Below are 14,212 nucleotides of genomic sequence, written 5' to 3'. Positions count from 1 at the left end.
GGAACTCATTGCCTTCCAGGAGAAAAAAGAAAAGAAAAGGAAAAAAAAAAGAAAAAAAACAAGGAAAAACAAACCAAAACCCCCAAAACAAAAACAAAAACAAAAACAAACAAACCCACAACAAAAAACCACAACCAAAAAACCAAAACCAAGACTAGGTCTAAATCTCCTTCTCTGCCCCCACCTCAAAAAAGCTGCTGCTTGATGTTTGTAGGATTATTTTTTTTAATACGAATTTTTTGGAGATCAAAGTCTGGTGGAAAAAGAAGGTGCTTTTTTGTCTCACTTGTCCAAAAAACCTTCTTACTTTTGTGATATCTCCACAAAGAGGTCTTGTGTGTTCCAAATACTGCTCTTAGGGTTTGTAAATACGGGGTCATGTGGAAAACCAGTATTCAGAAACCAAGTCCCTTTTTTGGATTGATTTCTGAAGATGGTTTTTTTAGGTATCATCTATACTGTTATATTGTTCTCCTTAGGCTATGGGGCACCCTTTCAAGTGTGCCAGCAAGGACACTTGCAGGGTTACTATCCTAATTTGGCAAGGACCAAATGGTATTCTGGTGGTGGGAAAAGGAAGTAGTTAGTCCTGCAGCATGTGTTTGCAAACATTTTTGTGCAACTGTACATATATTTATGGTGGTATGTTTACATTCTGAAAGCAGAAGAGACAGCTCTAATTGCTTAGGAAATAAATGATTACAGTATGTCTTCAGAGGAGGCATACAAATGAGGAGTGTGCTTTAGAAACATTTTCCAAAGGATTCCTGTTGGCTTTCTGCAGCTAAGCCTGATTTTCCTTTCCTTTCCTTTCCTTTCCTTTCCTTTCCTTTCCTTTCCTTTCCTTTCCTTTCCTTTCCTTTCCTTTCCTTTCCTTTCCTTTCCTTTCCTTTCCTTTCCTTTCCTTTCCTTTCCTTTCCTTTCCTTTCCTTTCCTTTCCTTTCCCTTTCCCTTTCCCTTTCCCTTTCCCTTTCCCTTTCCCTTTCCCTTTCCCTTTCCCTTTCCCTTTCCCTTTCCCTTTCCCTTTCCCTTTCCCTTTCCCTTTCCCTTTCCCTTTCCCTTTCCCTTTCCCTTTCCCTTTCCCTTTCCCTTCCCCTTCCCCTTCCCCTTCCCCTTCCCCTTCCCCTTCCCCTTCCCCTTCCCCTTCCCCTTCCCCTTCCCCTTCCCCTTCCCCTTCCCCTTTCCCTACCTTCCCAAACCTTCCCTTCCCTTTCCCATGAATAATAATAATAATAACAATTTCCTGTTGCCTACTTTATCTGTGTTATCTTCAAAAAAGTATTGCAGAAGTAATCTTATCTATTGCCTGCTTTAAAGAATATTCTCGGCAGGTTAATAATGATATTTACAACAGGAGCTATTTGTTACTTCTGCAAAATCTAAGGAGCTCCTTTCCAGGTTTCATAGGGATTTGTCTTATAAAGGTGTTGGAAAATTGCAAAGAACATCCAAAATAGGACACTTAGGAAAATACTGTTGTGTGAAATGTAACCATTTGGGTGTACCTTAGTCACAGAAGCAAGAGGAAGCTACAGATGTGCATACTGTAGTTGTTCTGACTGGTTGCTCTTTTCTTTTCTTTCCACTTTGCACTTTAAAAAAGCTCCAATTAATCTTCTCTGTTACACTATTTCGATATTCTGCAATTAAAAAATTAAAATTATATCTTAACTGTACCAAGATGATCATTTATGTTGTTTTCCTCTATTTTGCTGCACCTATGTAATGTTCTTACTGTAACAGTAAGTTCTTCAAAAACTTGCCTTTTAAATATTTTTTACAAGTTTAATTGATACTCCTCCAAATTTATTTATTGGAATAATTCACTGAACTCTTGACTACAAAAGTGAAAGATGGAGTTGGAGGTTTGATCTCTACATACTTCTTAGTAAAACTTGTGAAAATGCAATCACTTAAATTATGTTATGCCAGTAATCTCTTTTTCAACTTCAACCAGAAGCTTTTATCAAAGACACAATGTAGCTCTTCTTGTGGCAAGAAGGCCTAAGAGGTTACAAGCTAAATAGCTCGGATTTATTTTTCTTGTTTTCCCCTTTGATTTAGGAAGCTGAACTTGTTAAAAGCTCTTAACATCAACAAATGAGAAGCATGAAAGCAAAGATTTGCTAATCATGCACTAACATATTATTTTCATCCTATTTTCCTTTCTTGTCAAAACCTACATACTAGCATCCACATCTTAAAAATACACAGCATAAAATGTGTAGGTTATGCAGCAAATGTTAGTGTTGGAGGAAATGCAAATACAAGGCTTGTTTTCATTTTGCAACTGTGCCAACCCAGCTTTCTATGGTACCGTTCTGCAATTGTAGCAATCAGCTTTTTAAAACCCTTCATCAGGTCCTAAATACTATTAGAGAAGGACACAGAAAGGCAAAACATTCTGCAAAGATCACTCTGCTCTAGGGAGATACAGCTCATGGCTTGGCAAAGAATAAATCCATCTCCAAAGAACATTTTATGTCTGGGGAAAAAAAAAAAAAAGGCAGAAAAGAAAAAGAAATAACAAAAGTAACTATTTTTGAACTATGTATATTAACGGATATTTTCTCTATATGTGCCTATGAAAGAATCTGTCATAATTTCAATTGCTTAATCATAGTAACCTGGTAATAACTTTAATAAATTACTGCTATTAGACACCTAGACTTTATTCAGTCATTCCTCTAGGAGGTGGCTGGAACAAATGCTACAGATGAACTAGGCAATAATTCAGGTATATTTATATTTGTTAATAGTATTGAGGTATTACATTCTGATGAAAACCCGGGTATCAAGCATTAAGTCTCACAGCTCAGCCTATCAGTTCATCTTTAGCCTGCAGTAATCAGGACAGATTCTACCTTGTTGTCTGACCAGCTTTAAGTGAGGCTTGTGGGAACCCACCTGTTTCTGCTGCAGTGCACAGTAAAGGAAATGATTTAGAAGGGTGACAGTTCTTTTATGTCCCATTGTGAAGGTTTTCTTTACGGAAAAAGAAATAATCTAGGAAAAATTAAAGACATAGGTACATATATACACACACTGAAGCAAAAAAGCTGTTTGTTCCCCGGGGCAGTAATACTCAGATACACTGATCTCGTGGGATGAGCTCTTCTTCAGGAGAGTGTTGTTAGACTGATTTGTCACATAAGATCTTTTTTCCATAGCAAGTTTTGTAAAACAGGAAGAAAAGACACTTTCATGATGTTAGCAAGAAAAACATTCATTGATATCAAAGAGATTTTGGTTCTGTAAAGAATAAAGGCTTTAGTTTCTACCTTCTAGATACCACTGTATTTTCACCATGGCACTGAAAAAAAGGACACATCAGTGTCCTTTCTCTGTTCATCATGTTAAGTGAGTGGCCACTAGGTCTCATATGCTTTGATAAATGCTTTAGAAACGTTAATTAATTAATGTTAATTAATTAATAATGAGAGGGGGCTTTAGGGAGGCAGTTAACTAAAACTGCAGTGTGAACATTCCACTCTATAATCTCTCTGGGCAGTCACAGGCAGAGAAATTAATCTCAAAGGGAGAACAATTTCTTGGCACTGTTATCTCTCTCCTTTTTGGTAGACAAATGGTCAGCTGGGCTGTTATCTAACCTAATGTTATCCTCCTCTGAGTGCAGCACAGTTGGGCTGGATACTTTATGAAGTCCCCAAGCCTGGTGACTTCAGCGTGTGATTTGTCAGTGTGTGATTTGTCAGCACGTTCCTCTTCCCCAGCTCTCCAGAGGCTTCTGGAATTGCTCACACCTGGGGCTCCCTGCTTGTGTGATGACCAAGAATTTGATATGAAATGCAGATTTAGAGTGGAAAGGGACTGCTGTGATTCAAGGGGGGTTAGAAAGGAGTGAAGTCTCAATTCTGAGCAGCACCAATCCTCTGACCGTGGCAGTGTCCCTCCTGCTGCCTCCAGCCTTGCAATCCAATCTGTCAAAGCCAGGGTTAATTTGATGGAGTTTTCCCACTGCCCTGAGCAGACTGGTGTGTGCTGGCAGGGGCAAAACCTGAGAAGTTCTCACCCAAGTCAAATTCTCTTAAAAACTCGGTGGGCTGCTGTGCTGCTGCTCCAGGGGCTCTCTCAAAGCCTGTTAGCACACCATGCATGTGAAGAGGTGGTGTGTGCAGACTACAGCCAGGATTACTAATTTTGCTTAAGCAGGGCTGTGGCTTATCCTGTGCCCTTGAAATCTGAATAATGACCCTTTTCTACATCTCCTGTGCCACGCAGCACCCGGATTCTTTGGCAAAACCACCACATGTTTAGGCTTTTACTTCTTAGAATTTCTGATACCTCATTCAAGCTAAGCTCCATGTAGGTTTTAATGGACTCTGGATGGCTCAAACTTATAATTCTCAAAAAAACCCTGGGTGCTTGTTTAAACTTTAATGTGAATGCAAAGGCAACCTAGGTTAAGAGCTTCAGACAAAATCTAAAATAACTGGTTTTCACCCAGTGTGATAGCATTAACCTCTTTTCACTTTCTGCTACTGCTACCATTAGATGCATGTGGTTGTCAAGCTTGGTTTTATCTAAGTTTTTGGCCCTTTCTTTAGGACTTATTATTTTATTTAGTGTTAAGTGCCTAGAACTCCTGCTGCTCTGTAACTAATAAAACAATAATATGAACTGTGCTTTTCATTGTAAGGTTTCATATTTTGTTTGTTGCTTCAGAATGAATAATTAAACATTAAGCTGTGAAAACCCTTTAAAAATTAAATTAAAAAATGAGGAGCCATGAAAACCACAAGCCACATCTACATCAGGTATTTAAACAAGTATCTGCTTTATAGGTTTTCTTTTTTCATGTTTTTCTGGTTTATTAGAAGCAAAATGTCTGGTATTTCTCAACTGCTGTGAAATCAAACTAATTTTAAGCAGTATTTCAAACAGTTGCTGAGGGTGGTGCAAGTCCAAAACCAGAACTTACAATTCAGAAGGAAACGCTGGTAATGACCTTCCTTGTAATAGCCTGATTTTTTGCATGTCTTTGCTACCCCTGTGAATTTTGCCTTATATTGATTTTGTTTAGTGCTAAGAGTTCTATCAGAAGTGCCACCACTGCAATAATTACTTGCCTCTAGGAAATGGGCTTCTAGTGGAAAACTCTGTGTCTCAATGTCTGCAGATCTACATCTGGATGTTGGAAATGCTGGTTGCTGGCTCACTGTTTTAGTCAGCAGCACAAGACATCATAAAATCCAGGCGTCTTTTTGCTGCCCTGCTGAGTTACTGATTTCCTTTGGAGCTGAGGGTGCTCATCCGTATTTCCTAACCTTCCTCCTAACTAGGGTTGCCAAGAACTGTGGCAACACTTACCTGGCAGTGTTATTCCCAGCTGGAATCCCTCTAACATTACAGTTGGAGTTGATGGGCAACTTGACGATTTCACAGAAACGTTTAAAGTCAGGCTTTGTACCTATTAAGAGCACTGGAAAGATTACCAGATGCTTAAGACCAGCATTTCACACTTGGTTCCCAAACTAATAATTTTTTTTTTCAGATTTGAACTTGCCCTGCTTGGGGATGGGAAGAAGGAAACATTTGCAAGGAATAGTTAGTGTCACTGGTACCTGTCGAATCAATTGTCTGCTTATAAAATTGCTTTAGAAGCTACAGCCCATTCACTTGTTTGTGTCAGTACTAGGCATGAAATAAATGGAGCAGCTTTTGATATCATGTTCAAATAGAGATCAGGTTTCAGGTCTTAAAATACTCTGGGAAATGAGTTCTTGGTTCTGGTATTCCAATCACAGGCCACAAATGAAAGGAAGAGCCACTTCAGTGTATAACTGTACTCCTGGGTGCTGCTGAGTGGACAAATCATTCTTCCTTAATTAAGAAGTGATAATATCACTCTTCAGTAATGGAGCTGAACCTTACTGTCATCTAGAATGAAATTTGTTTAAAGACAAGACATCTCCCCCAGCTTTGCTGTTCTGACCCTGTCAGAGTGGTGACTGTGGTGAAAATCTTGTTTTAACAGTTTTCTTCCTTCTGTATATGCTAAAATATTTTGTTGTTGCTTTAGTGTCAATAAGTGCCACGGCTTTTGCTCTTCAATGGTTTGAAGTGAAAAAGGATTTTATTGTTCTTATGTATAAGTAACAAAAAAGTTAGTAATTGCTCAAACTGCAATTCCCAATAAAGGCAAAGGGAATTGTCTGTGAATATCCAAGGGTAGAGCTTTACTTTAGGCTATTACTCTATTACTTAATTCAATAAAGTTCCAGATTTGTGACTTTTAATTCATGCTAATTTAAAACAGGATACTCTCAAATTAGAAAATACTACTAAATATTCAGTGTGTTCTATATAAAATACTACTTGGTGTTACAGAATCTCTCATGTGGGTGGTAATGCAATTTAGTATTTTGGAACATATTTTGTTTTTTCTTAAACACTCTCAAATGAGAGAACTTTAAAAAAAACTTTTCTAGACTTGTAATAAAAAGAAGCTTTTTCTAGCATTTGGAATTCCACCTTAAGTTATGTAGAACATTCAGAAAGGGCATTCAGATAAGGAGGGAAGAGTATTTGATGAATAATTACAGAATTTCATGTCACCATATGAAACATCCAGTGGGAAAAGTAAGAGAATAGCACAGTCTTGTGGTGTGAAAATTAAAGAAAAGTAAGCAAATTTATTTAAGGTATGTAAGAAAAGATTAAAGAAAATCTGAACTTGTGAATCAGTGAATCTGATGTGCTGTCTCTTTCTTGTAAGGGCTTTTTCCTGTCAGTTATAGCTTTGATAATTTTTCTTGTGTCTTGATAATTCACCCGAAAAAGCACATAATTCCTAAAAAAAAAAAAGTCTTTAGAAGCACACCATAGAGTCAGTGCTTTAACCAACAGCAGGATGCAGAAAATACTGATCTGAAGCAGGAACAGCAAACAAACTTTGGCCAATAAATACATTTGGGGGGAAGAGCTGGAATTCTTATGTTAAATTAAGTCGCTTAAAATGGAGAATGTGCCCAAGAGAAATAACTAAGTTCTTTCATCTAATGTTTGGGAAGGTGTGAGATATCTCCCTCCAACCCCAATAACTACTGCATACATACTTTTCAGAGTAAAAGAAGGGTGGTTGTTATTTTCCAGATGGATACTATTATAGTTAAATTAACAATTGAATAACCTATTCAGTGCCTCTTTTATTTTGCTTTTCTGTAGACAAGACATGGATGCACACTCCTGAAGCCTTATCAAAGCATTATATTCCCTATAATGCAAAGGTAAGAAAATATAAAATTATATTCTCCTCATGCTTTCAGAAGGCAGTACATTCTATCTTGTTTTTAATTTGAAAACTGCAGAGACACGATTTTGCCAAATGACACAATGAAGAAAAACTTAGTAAATGTCTGGTTTGCAGGTCTCCTATTTTTAATGACCAATTGATCTCTGTTCTGAATGTGATGGCTTTCTGGAGAGCAAATCAGTCTTCCTCTTCTGCTTGATGCTGTTTCCTTTCAATGGATGCTAAATGGATGGAAATTTTGAGTGCAAAGGAATTTAACATCAGGCTGCACGCTTACAGTACTTTAAAAATTAAAATTAATGGCAGAAACTTCTTTTGAACAATAGCAAAGGCAATGAATAACGATCCTACCTGCTGGATATATGGAAATGTCAAATACTCGGGAAATGTGGTAGAATAATAATGGCATTTTTGCATAGTAAAACCAGAAGTCTTACTCATGTTTTCTTATCTCAATTACAACATAATTCTGCAATAGTGCTTCAATTTCTCTAATGACATCCGTTGACAGGAAATGCATCTTAGCTAAATAACAGCTTAGGAAATAGTTTGCTAAAAGGAGGAGGGAACATGCAGTAATCAGCATAACTCAGAGTAAACTGAATAACCAGCTATGACTTGCTGAACCTGAGAGGATAATTCAATAAGATTCCATGGTGGTCTGTTCTGGATAAGGTCCTTCTGTGATCGGTGTTTCTTAATATAAAAACACTAATTAAAATAATCTTAGTAAGATTTTTATATTTTTTTTAATGTTAAAAATGTTATTTCTTAATATGTACTTTAAAATATTATTTAAGAGGCCAGGAATCAGGTTCCTATATGAGTATTCCCTGCTGTTGTGTTTGCAATTTTCTTTTACTTAGTGTTGCCACAAAGCGAGCAGGAGTTTGGAGTGGAAATTTGAGTCTCGTTCAGTTCCTTGCCAGGGTTTGAACTTGTTTTTGTTCTGTGTGTCCTCAAACTGAGTTTTTGACCAAAGAGTATATTACCATTTAACTGTGTAGCTTTGCCAGACACCTTGGCTTTATATTACATTTTTAGAGGGAGGATTACTTGCTGTGGTGACTGTGCCATCTGTTTTAACAGCAAGCTGAAGCTATGGGTTGGTTTTTTTAATGCACTGAACAATGTCTGCTCATTTGTGGTCTTTAGGAGAAAAAAAGAAACCTCCTTCATATTTCACATCTCACTGTCTTGGTGAAGAACATATCTTGTGAGTAGGTGCAGGATGAAAGGGTGATAAGATGGTGGTAACTGTTGAAGCAACAGCATTAGCAACTTCTGGAGCAGAAGAAAGGGATAGAGAATTCCTGTCTAGAGGAAGTCTGTTCTCAGCCTGGTTAGAAGACTCCTGGTCCAGAAAAGGCTGATATGTGCCTAAGTGTCCTCTCCAGTTGTGCTCCTGTTTATTGTGGGTTCAGACCTTACAGGGCCTCCTTGAGCTCTCGGGTCTGTCAGAATAGTTGCAGGAGTCTGCAGTGCACTGTAGGATGTGTTGGGTTTGGTTTGGCTGGTTGGGGGTTGGTTTGTTTGTTTTTTAAGAAAGTTACCCTTTTTTTTGTTGTTGTTGTTGTTGGATCACAGTAAAAAATGATTATTTAGAACTATCAGTTATTTGATTCAAAGCAAGCGAAAAATTGCTCCACTCTGTAACTGGGATTGTGAGGTACCCATACCCTTTTTTTTTATGGACACCTGGAATAAATTTGCACAGCTTTTATGAGGTTAGCTGGCATATGCAGACATTATTAAATCTAGATGATATTTCCACCTCAATCCTCAAGCACACTTCTCATTAAGTTTTGCAATATTTTTCATTTTAAGAGGAAAACACGTATCTGTTAGTACCTTATTTGGGTTTTTTTAACTGAAATATCGCATTGATTTCATAACTTGTAACTACATTGCAAAATAATGATTGAAGACTCAGAAAGCACTCATAAAGCAAGTATTGAACAAATCTCATTGATTTTTTTTTCTAAATATTCATATCGTTCCACTTCCAGTTCCATGACATTCTACTCGTGTATCTTCTCTATTTGTTGCGAGGAAAAGGCAACACTTTATCTGATTTATTTCAAAAGGTAATTGTGTGAGTGAAGAATGACATGTTCAGAAAATCAAATCAATTTGATGGAAAGCAATACCAGAGATGTTCTTTGTCCACGGGCAAGTGAACTGTGTTCTGCTACAGAGTTTTCTGAATGCAGATTGCTGTGGGTGGAAAAGTGTTTTCTTCACAAGACACAAAAATCGTTTCTCTGACACTAATCTCCAGAGATGATCAGACAAAGGAGAGCTTAATGGGAAAGTGAGATTTTGTTGATACCTAAGACATCTTTGGGAACTGAAGAAAGCTTGTTGATAAAACGCAGTTCGTAAGTTGACTGTTGTTAAAAAAAATCCTAACAAAGTTAACTGGAAATTAAAAGAACCCTGCAATACAGACAACTGGCCTTTTTTTCCTGCCAGTTGGAGAGGACTTTTTAATAGAGAATTAGTAATGTCTTGTTATCTCTTAGAACATACACCCTCAGGATGATTTATGTTGATAATCCTCTTTGTGAGAAAACACGAGCAGAGTTGTTCCTTATGGCAGTAAAATCCGGGAGCCATGAGCCCCATAAGGAAACTCTTAAATATAAAAGCATCTTAATTCTCTCTCTCCTTTCCAATGCTCCTCATGGTGCTTGTTATTTTGAAATTTCCTGGCTTTGGCACTGTTTGGTGTATGGGGTAAGATGATGAGGGTTTGGGTGTCTTTGCTGTTTGTTTGGTTTTCTTTGATTTTTTTGTTTGGGATTTTTTGTGATTTCTTGTTTGGTTGGTTTCTGTTTGGTTGGGTTTTGTTTGGGGTTTTTTTTTGTTTTGTTGTTGTTGTTGTTTTGGTTTTGCCATTGTTTTGGATTTGGTGTTTTTCGGTGTTTTGTTGGTTTTGGGATTTTTTTCCCCCAAATCTTGCTGATGTCCCTAGTCTTAGTCCTGTGGAAGGCATTGATAATGACTCCACATATTCCAGTATGCTCTGGATATGAAATCTTGTCTTACTGAAGCCAGAATTTTGACATCTGTTTGTGATCCTGTATTTTTATAACTGTGTCACTCCAAATGAAAGCATATTGGTCACACTTTTTTTTCTTCCCAAAAAGATAGTTTAGAATCTTCATAGTATCAAAACTGGACTCATTCTGATGTAGTGGCATGGCAGTTTTAATGTTCCCAGAGAAGAGACATAAATAAATGCTAAAGCAACCCTAGGCTTTTCTGTGTTAACTTTTTCTGTAATGTTCCTTAATTAAGATTAGATATTTGTGTTATTTTCCATACTGCAGGGAAAAAAGTTCTCTTTTGCTTTTAAGTTAGTTCTCTTGACTTGAGACCTGCTTCCTTTCTGCAAAACAAAAGCGATCAAAGTGTGACTTTTATAACAGAGTCTGACTGCAACCTTAAAAGTGGCCTGGTTGTTGTCATCCCCTAACTGATAGAATCATAGAATCACAGAATCAGCTGGGTTGGAAGGGACCTCCAAGATCATCAAGTCCAACCCTTGATCCACTACCACTGTGGTTACTAGACTGTGGCACTAAGTACTACCCCAAGCCTTTCTGCACATAAAAACTCGCCCAAAACAGCAATGTTTGCTGTGTCTCTCCGTAGTAATTGTGTATGTAATCCCCTTCATAGTTACATGTTTGTTTTTTTGATTTATATCAACTTTCCACACGCGCAGATTTTCCCTTTGGTGGATCAGAGGCTCTGCTTTGCTCACCCACTGTTTGCATTGGCTGCTGCTGTCACAGGGAGTCACAGCAGCTCTGACCTTGCACCAGGCTGAGGAGCTGCTGTTCTGCGTGACATGAGGGCAATGTTGAACTCCAGGGAGTTTATTTTACCAAGAGATGTGAGGTCTTTACATCGGCTTTAAAACTGACTTTATTGTCATGTGCATACTTATGATTCTCGACATGGTTTAAATTTGAAACGTTAAAGTGAAATGAACAGCCACAAAAAAAAAAAAAATTAGAAATGGTTGGACTCAATCTTGGAAGTCTTTTCCAACTAAGATGATTCTGTAATAAAAGACCTAGTACTATTAGTCTTCAGTACAATAAACAATTTATTTAGGTCTTCAACTTTGCGTAATTTCTTAATCCTTGTGCTTTTTTATCACTGAAGAATGGCAGATAATGCTTTTCTGGACAAGATTCATAGGTCAAATGATGTAACCACTGTAGCAGAGCTCTAGGTGCAGTTATGTCTTTTGAATATCTGCATATCCCTGTCATTAGTGTACAGTATTGTCAAAACCATGTTTTCTCGACATAAACTGCACCTCCTCTAAAAAATTTCGTTGCTGCTGTAGCAATTCTCTTTCTCTATCCAGTCAGCTTATTACAGAATGATCACGATTTTATGTCAGTAAAAATAATTAATGAAAAAATGTCAAAGAGAAAATTGTATGTGGCTTTTCCAAGATGCAAGGTACACAATTAATAATTACACCTGAAGTTCTGTGATGGGGTTAGATACAGCAGGATATTTTAAATAATACATGAAAATGCTGAAAATTAGAAACTAATGAAATAGAAGAGGGCATTACAAGAAATAATTTTCCTACATTTATTATGATTAGAATTAATAACTTAATACCAATTAACTTTCATTAGAGTATCAAAATGCCTTGGATGTGATCGTAATTACTTTAGTGTTTAAGCAGAAGAAAAATGGATATTGTGAAAACACCCAAATGAGTTAGGAAAGCAGAAAATTGTAATTTTACATTGCAGTCATTAAACTTGGATCTCATTATCCCAAAGATGAATAGTTGCATAGTTGGAATATAAAATATTTAGAGTCTGCAACAAGTACTGTCGACAGACTTCTCTGCTTAAGGGAAATGAACCTGCCTGTTCTATCTTGCTTTAAGAGGGAGAGTGGAAAAGGGTAGGATTGTATCCACAGATCTACAAAATAAATGACTGGGATGCAGAAGAATTGTATCTAAACTTTCAACAGTAACAAACATCATGTCACCCAAGTAGCTGCAGGAGGACAGCAGCATTTTAAGTGTTCAGCATGAGTAGTTTCAGTTGCCATTTGTCTCGCTGGAAACTGGTGAATATTTCAGCCTCCTTAAAATCTGAACTTTAGTGATTTCCTCAGAAAGCTCGGTGGGGCACTGAGTGCTTTTGAAAAGCTGCCAGTCTGCACTGCCTGAGGTCGAACAGCCAGTTTGTGAAGAGGCAGGAATTAAATCTGCACCTCCCGAACCTTGGTCCAATCTTTGGAGCACAAACCCAGCCCTCATTTCCACAGTGGATCACTGTACAGGAATGGAAGCTGAATAATATTTGCAGACAAGTTTTACATCTCATCTGCATACGAATGCACATGGGTTCAAAGATGGTATGAAGGCACGCTGGGTATGTTGGGTAGCCCACAATGCCCTGACACATCAGCACGTCAGGATCAGTTTGCAGAATTCACAGGCTTGTGGTGTGTCTAGGCATTTGCACCTAGGGTTTCATCCTTCATGTCCATTTACCATTGCTGTGGAAAATGTGACTTGTCCACAGTTGGAGTACTGGCATCTTTTACAGCCGAACACTGACTGAGAAGTTTGGAAAAAATTTGCAGAATAGCAAGTGGTTTTGACTCATGTGTAGACTCTTTCCAGGTGTTTGTAGTCCTCCATCAGTGTAAAATACCCTGCTGCACTACTTCAGGCTCTGTAGATCGTTATAACTCTCCAGAACATGATCTGCTTCAAGAAATAAATGAAGTTTATTAGCAATTCCAGTTTTTCTTCCTTAAAATCCATTTGTGTATAATAATGCAAGAGAGCTTAGTATAATGTGTGATGTTTCATTTCTTTTCCTCTCTCAGGAAAAGCAACCAATGTGTATTTCAGTGAAATGTCTTTGGTAGATTTTAGTTTAAAAAAATTAATTAAAAAGAGTTCATTTAAGTGTGAGATAAAAAATAGCAATCACGTGGGTCAATACTTTATAAACTGCAACTGAAAGGCAAAACAGAAGCTTTTGATCTATTCTCCAGAGCTCTTGTCTTTTCTCAGGTTCTGCTTGTCTCTTCATAAGCTCCATTTTCCTTGAAATTTCTAAGTACTGGGTGACATAACTTCGGTGTGAAACATTTGCAATGCAAGTAAGTGATGGAAACTATAATTCCATGGCAAAAAATCAAAAATAGATCACACCAATTAATGTCAGTGTGTGGATCTGAGAAGTATTTTAAGTCACTCTCTCAGTAATGTATTAAGGAGTATGTTAAAACTGTAATGCAACAGGATGGAAGCAGAGCCCCCAGTCTGCATTGAAGTTGATCTTTAACCTACCACAACCCTGGGGTATTCCCTATTTCAAGCAAGTTTTAGGATTCCTTTGTATCCAAGGAGTTTTTCTCTCACATATATTGCCTTCTTAACCATTCTCTTTAACCCCCTGGCTGCTTAATTACAGTCCTTTTTCTTTATCTCTGATTTTGAGCAGTCTAAGTTTCATTTCTCTTATCAAAGAAAAATTATTTTTTAACAGTTAAGAGCTTTAGCCTTTTTTTTTTTTTTTAGAATGTTCCAGAATCAGTTATTTGGCACTCAGATATAATATCTAAAAACTACAACCTGGATTTGAAAATGCAAAGCTGCAAGAGATTTAGCTCATTGTTGGATTTTGAAACACCTTCAATTTTAGAAAAATGGAATGTCCTAGTGGGATTGGTCTCTTCCCCGAGGTAACAAGTGGCAGCACAAGAGGAAAAGGCCTCAAGTTGTGCCAGGGGATGTTGAGTTGGATGTTAGGGGAACTTTCTTCACTGGAAGGGTGGTCAGACATTAGAACAGGCTGTCTGGGGAAGTGGTGGAATCAGCATCCCTGAAAGCATCCAAATAAATATGTGGAAGTGGCACCTGGGGAC

The 14,212-nt window shown here is 37.6% G+C and overlaps 1 protein-coding gene across 9 annotated transcripts in view; it reads left to right on the top strand.

Moving 5' to 3' along the window:
- GULP1 (GULP PTB domain containing engulfment adaptor 1) overlaps positions 1-14,212 on the top strand; it is a 152,168-nt gene that overhangs the window by 77,839 nt on the left and 60,117 nt on the right. For all 9 annotated transcript variants that reach the window (XM_051788043.1, XM_051788041.1, XM_051788039.1 and 6 more), the window contains exon 3: positions 7,189-7,250. In XM_051788043.1, the coding sequence (XP_051644003.1) occupies positions 7,189-7,250 (62 nt within the window). The remainder of the gene's footprint in view (positions 1-7,188; positions 7,251-14,212) is intronic.

This window comes from Manacus candei, unplaced genomic scaffold, assembly GCF_025592945.1.
Source record: "Manacus candei isolate 608988 ecotype Guabito, Panama unplaced genomic scaffold, ASM2559294v1 h1tg000023l, whole genome shotgun sequence".
Lineage (NCBI taxonomy): Eukaryota > Metazoa > Chordata > Aves > Passeriformes > Pipridae > Manacus > Manacus candei.
The sequence above is the reverse complement of the archived record's forward strand: the minus strand, read 5'-3'. Positions and strand labels throughout refer to the sequence as shown.